The sequence below is a fragment of the Sitophilus oryzae genome, unplaced genomic scaffold (assembly GCF_002938485.1).
Source record: "Sitophilus oryzae breed Bouriz unplaced genomic scaffold, Soryzae_2.0 scaffold_1961_pilon_pilon, whole genome shotgun sequence".
Lineage (NCBI taxonomy): Eukaryota > Metazoa > Arthropoda > Insecta > Coleoptera > Curculionidae > Sitophilus > Sitophilus oryzae.
In genome coordinates this window covers 1-7,251 of record NW_022146681.1, presented here as the reverse complement: position 1 = coordinate 7,251, position 7,251 = coordinate 1, and the positions used below count along the sequence as shown (strand labels likewise).

General features: G+C 34.8%; 1 protein-coding gene across 1 annotated transcript; it reads right to left on the bottom strand.

The window, feature by feature from the left end:
- Positions 1-2,791: 2,791 nt before the first annotated feature.
- On the bottom strand, positions 2,792-3,580 carry LOC115883584. The gene has a single exon (XM_030901941.1). The coding sequence runs from the start codon at positions 3,578-3,580 to the stop codon at positions 2,792-2,794; it is 789 nt and encodes a 262-aa protein (XP_030757801.1).
- Between the last annotated feature and the right edge of the window lie 3,671 nt (positions 3,581-7,251).

Below are 7,251 nucleotides of genomic sequence, written 5' to 3'. Positions count from 1 at the left end.
AAAAACGCGGCAGACCGTCTTTTATCTTGGAATTAGTTTTTTATTCGGCTTTGTTTCCTTTTCGCTTTATTTTTCCGTTACGGGGAAATTTGACGAATTACCGTGGAAAACGTTGGCAACGATGAAAAATTCAGCGCGCTTTGATGTGAAAGGAACACTGTTTAATCTGGCTATTGAAAGAAACGATTGGAAATATTCACAAAAGTAAATTCGGGCATTAAAATGAAATACGAGTATCAATGAGTAATCTTTCAAAGTTACAATGTATTTGCTGAAGTTTAAAATTTCAAATAGTAATAAGTGCAATGAATTTCGATGTTTTTGCGAAATTATGACGGAGAAGATTATTACTCAGCCCAGGTTATAGGAATAAAGAATATCTGTTTCAGTGACACTTTTTACTTAAATGGCAAGGTCAACAAACAAAACTGTCGTTATTGGAGCGACATCAATCCTCACATTATTAGAGAGGGGCATACGCAATACCCTCAAAAAATAAATGTCTGGGCGGGTATATTAGGCAATAGTATCATCGGTCCTCTTTTCATTAATGCAAATCTAAATGGTGAAATATGTGCAGAAATGTTAGATACAGCTATAGAACCTCTTATAATTCGTGAGGTGGAAAATCAAAGGGACACCAATGGAAATATTTTTCTAGATAAGCATTTGCTGCACTTCCAACAGGCCGGAGCACCTCCGCATTGTGTACGCCCAGTAAGAGAGTGGTTGGATAACCATTGAGAGCAGTGGATTGGTAGGAGGGGACCCATAGAATGGCGACCTAGGTCACCAGATCTGACACCGCTGGACTTTTTCTTATGGGGCCACTTGAAATCCGTTGTATTTAAAACTCAACCAGACTCCATTGAACAATTACAACAAAGAATTGTACAGGAGTGTAGAGCTATTAGCTTCAAGAATATCCTGGCTCAGAAATCTGCGAAAATGGTTTAATATCACGTCATCTGACCTATTTAGGGCCGCAGCTTCCAAGGTCAAAATAGCAATGATAATAGCCAACCTCCGATATGGAGACGGTACATGAAGAAGAAGAAGAAGTAGAGCTATTTCACCTGAAAATTTTTAAAACGTCCGAGAACAGTTTGAATACCGGTTGTACTTGTGCTTGGAGAAAAATGGAACTCATTTTGAAAAATTCATAAAGTAGTAAAGGTAAGCCTTCCAGTATTTCATTATCATTATCATAATTTTTCAAGGAGATGCATTAATTTTAATGTACAAAATACATTTCATCCATTTGTGAGGTTAAGTATCACAATTTTGACAAAAAAATAATGCAGTTATATAACATGTAGAATTCTATAAGAAACACAAAAATGGTTAAAGAAATAAAGGTTAAATAAAAACACTAAATCACAACAATACACCAAAACGCTTTTACTTTTACACTGGACGCACGTTTCGCTAATCATGTTAGCATCATCAGCAGATGATTATAAACTATGATGCTAACATGGTTAGCGAAACGCGCGTCCAGTGTAAAAGTAAAAGTGTTTTGGTGTATTGTGGTGATTTAGTGTTTTTATTTTGCTGTGTAACACCAAAGGTTCCAACCCTCAACTGTAAATAGGGGTTGCTATTTAAAATTTTAGGGGTAGGTGCCCTGGGGGTCAAAGGGTTGAAAGTAACACGACAACAAATGCCTCAAAAATTGTCCCCCTTGATATGTAAATTGACGTGTTTCGCCACATTTGCAGACTATCATGGGTAGAGGCAATATTAAATACTGTTCGTTTTCAAATTGTCACCCAGTATATGAGATATAACTTAAGCGGAGTATTCGCTAAACATTTTAGCATCATTGGGAGATGATTAAAACCAATTCACTAAAACACTAGCACAGGATCTCAAGAGTAATCCCTAATATTCGGTAGCTCTCGATAGCAACATACTTACTACAAATTCTGTATCTATACGAAAAAAGACATCGAAAATCACGGAAAAACGTTTTGTAGTATCTCACCTCGTTGAGATCGCATCTGAAAAAAGCTCCCTCATCGTTGTTAAGGCCATAAATTCTCGCGGATAAAGGCTACCTCGCGCTTAGTTCACTAATTAGAGATCGAGGTATCGGTAGAGGAGAATTAGCATTTTGAACGGACGACTGACGCCTTGGGACCGGTAAGCACGGTGCAGGAGACACTACCGAAGAACAGGTCGGCTCGGAAAGGAGGAACGCTTCGTTAAAACTGAAATACGACGCGTGGAGAAGTTAAGGGAAGCAGATTAGTAACAAATTCTAGTTTTTATTTACTAGCACAGTTCCTTTTCGTATCTTTGAAGCACTAGCATATAAATTTAACAGAATTATTTTCAGAAGAGAGTGCATAAATTCCCTCCAAGTAGTGCAGTGAAACTCTATATCAGAGAAAATCAGGCCATTAGAGAAACAGATAGAAGTACAGGCATAGGAAGTCCTTTAAGGATCTAATTCTAAAACCAAAAAAGAACTACTAAGTAATGTTCAGCAGGAATAAAGTGCGGATTAAAACAGAGGCTATAGAAAGTGCTATAGAATAGGCTTAACCTGTATCAAGAAAGTCTTTGATGCAGTAAAGATTCTGAAACAGCAGGGCATATTATTATTTAAACATAGTTGCGGCAACTTTTTGATTGGCATCCTGTTAAAAGTTTATTCTCCTATTCATAAATATACGTAAAAATAAGGTTATTTATATATTACGGGTGGAAACCATTACAATGATAAACAAATCATTAGGGTAAGTCTCCTACTGCTGACGCAGTCTTCCCGTTTCCCGCCTCTAAGCTAGTCTATCTCAAAGACATCATCGTCCTCTAATTGCCGAGCTTCCATGGATTCTCTTATTCCGTCGTTCCAGGATCGTCGCGGTCTTCCTCGTTTTCTTCGTTGCGACGGAACCCATTGAAAGACTCGTTTTGGCCATCGATAATCTGGCATTCTCATGAGGTGCCCAAACCAGTTCAGCGATCTTCTTTCTATTCTATCAACCACCGTGTCCTGAGCATCCCTTCTTCTTCTTATCACTTCGTTGCGCACGCATTCCCTTCTAGATACTCGTGCACTTCGCCTGAGGTAGTCCATATCGGTGTGCATACCAGAGTTAACCGTCCATACCTCACATCCATAGCACGGATTCAACCGGCAAGACGGATTCAACCAGGCTCTGTCCAAGTCGTTTTCCAATTTGTTTGTCCAATTCCTCTTGGATACCTGTCTATCCCACCAAACTGAGTTTAAGCATTCGATTACTCGTTTTGCGTTCTGAATCCTTATTTTAACTTCCTGTTGTTCGAGACCTCTTTTGTTAATATTAACGCCCAAATATTTAATTTGTTCTATCTGGCTAAGCTGCACTTCGTCATTCAGCAGGAGTTCAAAATTGGTTTCTGAGTTAACCACCAGAAATTCGGTTTTCTTAAAGCTGATTTTTAATCCCCATCTTTCATATTCTTCATGTAGTCTGTTTAACATAAACTCTAGGTCGTAAGAATCTTGAGCGATCACCACTTGGTCATCAGCAAAGCTGAGCGAAATAAAATATGTTCTTCCACTGGTATACCCATTCCACCACATTTTCGTTTTCACTCTTTTAGTGCAAGTTCTATGTACCAAACCAAACCAAACCAAAGCAATGGAGATATACTGCAACCTTGCCTTAAACATTTAGTTGTTATTATAGGTTCAGATAGATGTTTCCCAACTTTAATATATGAGCTGTTGTCTCTATAGAGTTCATTTATAATTTCTATTAGTTCTCTATCAGTTCCGATTACTTCTAGAGCTTCCCAAAGTTTCGAGTGTGGTACATTATCGTATGCCTTCTCTAGATCTATAAAGGCTAGGTGCACTTCTCTATCTACGGCAATTTGTTTTTCCAGTAGTTGTTGTAAGAAGAGGTTATCGACACAAGACCTTCCTGGCCTAAATCCGCTCTGGTCTTCTCCAATTTTGTGACCTACATTAGCCAGAAGTTTTTATTAAAAAGTTTATTTTTTAAAAATACGGTTTTGATTAAAAATACAATAAGCGTAATAATTCTGCAGGCAGATCTTAGTCTAAAAGAAATATAGATAAAACTGAGAAAGTGAATATTTACAAAAAAAACGGGAAAGAAATGACTTAAACCATATTCATACCATAGCAATACTTTTTTATCTAGATTTAGTCTTTATGATTTAACTTACTGTTTTACTTGAAGACCTGCTTGACACTACGATTGGTACTTACCTAGAAAAGAAAAGAAATATGTTAGAAAAATATGTATATCTATCTATAAAATAGCTCAAATATTAAACATAACTAAATGTATTTTTACTAGATACCTGATATTAATATTTGTTTATTGCTGACGCTAAGTGTTCATTCATTTTTTCATCGACGGTACTGATCTAAGACACACATTTCATAAATATTCTTCAGTAATAAAATTGTAGTATTATATACATTAGTCTGGAATTATGTATTGTCACAAAAAAAATAGCAAATAAACCAGTCCTAGAACAGGACGCAGTATAGTCTGGAAATTTTCTTTCAACATAATATATATAACATAATATTCATATTGATATGTCATGCTTTATCACAATTCTGGTGTTGACACCAGAATTAATTTGTTGTTATTAATTAATATGAATATTATGTTATATATATTATGTTGAAAGAAAATTTCCAGACTATACTGCGTCCTGTTCTAGGACTATGTCATGCTTTATCACAATTATGGTGTCAACATCAGAATTGTGATAAAGCATGACATATCAATATGAATATTATGTTATATTATTATTTATATATCAATGAATTTAGCAAAAACTGAAGTAATGTACAACAAACTAGTGGAAAGGAAAGACGTTCTAATAAATAACACATCACTGAAAATAGTAGAAGAATATATATTTGGGACAACTAATACAAAGCTCTAGATCTCTACTACCAGAAATCAACAGAAGAATTAAGTTAGCATGGAGTACTTATTGAAGGAACTCAATCACATTCAAATCTAAAATTCCACTTTATTTAAAGAAGAAAACATTCGACCAATGTGTACTACCAGTGATGGCTTAAGCATACAAAACCTGGACACTTAAAACAGACATCATAAAGAAACTGTAGGTCACACAACGCTCAATGGAACGAAATAAGCTGGGAATAACCAAGAGAGACCTAAAAGAATAAACTGGATACGACGAAAGACCCAGGTAATAGATGCACATCCAAAGAGTCAAATCCCTCAAATGGCAATGGGCAGGACACCTGGCAAGAAGAACGGACAACAGATGGACTACAAAAATTACAGCATGGTAGAAGAAGACCGAACCTGAGATGGGACCATGATATTGGGAAACCAGCAGGGATAACTTGGGCCCGTATAGCCAACAATAGACAACAATGGACCCAACTACAAAGAGGAAAAGTCAGGAAAATAACACATAATTGGAAATGGTTGAATAAGCTGAAAATGATGATAAAGGTATAAATTGTATTAAAATAATAATAAACGAATAAGAGAAAACAGTACAAAACAAACAATCACAATTAGAATAAAATCACCCATGTACGAAAAATAGCATTAAAAAGGAAAAAGACACATTTAAAGAAATTATATTCTAATGTTGATCTTACAATTAATTAATTTTCTTTGTATCAAATGTAAGTAGTTTTAATTTAACTGTATTAAAAACTGAAAAAAGGATAACACAAATAATAGAAATAAATCATCTTGGCTAATTCTTGGTCAATTCGGGCTTTGTCATATAAATAAGACTATTGACCAGTTCGTGCCGATCCCCTGGGTGGCGACTGCGTCACTAAGTCCATAATTTATCGGGTCCGTTATCGAGTTAATGCACAGATTACGTAGGAGGATTATTAAGCACACTATCAAAGACGACGCGATGCCTATTAAATCTATTAGAGTTCAATTAAGTTAGTGTCTTACTTTGTCGCCAGACAATTTAGTAGATCTGATTTGGGAAACGTTGCCCCTTGTAGCCTGTTTGAAAACAACTTGACGAATCTTAATTACGTTCTTTATTTAATAAGATTTCATTTACATAATGTGCCATTGAAAACAAATACAAACCCGTATACTATTATAGCTTTATAATTTTATAATGTTGATCTTATCTCAAATATATATGTCGATTAGTAGTTGAATATCACCCAAAATACACACTTTTATTATCCAAAATACTACTACTATGTTTACTATGTTATCTCTGGTCTGTGGTCTGTTTTTGTTTAAATTTTGTTCATTATTCATGATTTATAGTGATTTACAGTAATTTTATTAAATTATACGAATATTTTCGTTGATTATTGTTTTGAAATAAATATAATAGTGTCCTCCAATGAAAATGCGAGTTACTCAAACTTTAATACTTCTAATTCTAAGATGGCAACTGATAGATGCTTTACATAGACCGTTATTCAGAAGATCGTTACGCAGAGAGCAAGTTAAATGGATTTACAAAAGGGTAGATCTAGGCTGCGATTATAAAGAAATACTTTTTTTTATTAAAAAAATATCTTTTTAATTCATAACATATTGTTGATATAGTCATATCATATTACTAAATTTACTGAAAATATCACACTTCTTCATACTTTGCTTCTATGGCTTACAATGTATTTGTACAACAAATATCGTGATAATGTGACACAAATAATGTTATAATATCGGGATAATACTGATTTGTTGAATTGCTGAACATAATGCAAGTGTACACGATTCTCATTTTGTTGGAGGTTTATGTCATCTGTAACTAGTGTCGAGAGCTAGTGTTTTGGCAGATAATTGGATCTTTATTTTTGTTAGGGGGGATATAATAATATATAACACATAAAATCTATAAGGCTGGATGATTATTCTATACCGAAAATGTATGGAAGAGTCATAACGGAAAACAATGACGCAGGAATGCAAAACATAATAATAAAGAGCAATTTATAAAGAATATATATCAAAAATCTATAAGGCTGGATGATTATTCTATACCGAAAATGTATGGAATAGTCATAACGGAAAACAATGACGCAGGAATGCAAAACATAATAATAAAGAGCAACACTGGTTTAGGAAGATTTTGAAAAAGGTATCCTACATGCACAGCAATCCAAAGACCTTTAGTTGAAATAGAATTGACATTAAGAACATGTTGAAGTCTCTCATCGTCGGCCTGAAGGAGTTATTGCGGTAATTTTGCCATACACCATTTTATTTCAATTCAGTCCAGTGACCCCGA

Excerpts from the sequence above, each read along its gene's own strand:
- LOC115883584 (XM_030901941.1), bottom strand. The coding sequence starts at position 3,580 with ATGTGGTGGAATGGGTATACCAGTGGAAGAACATATTTTATTTCGCTC.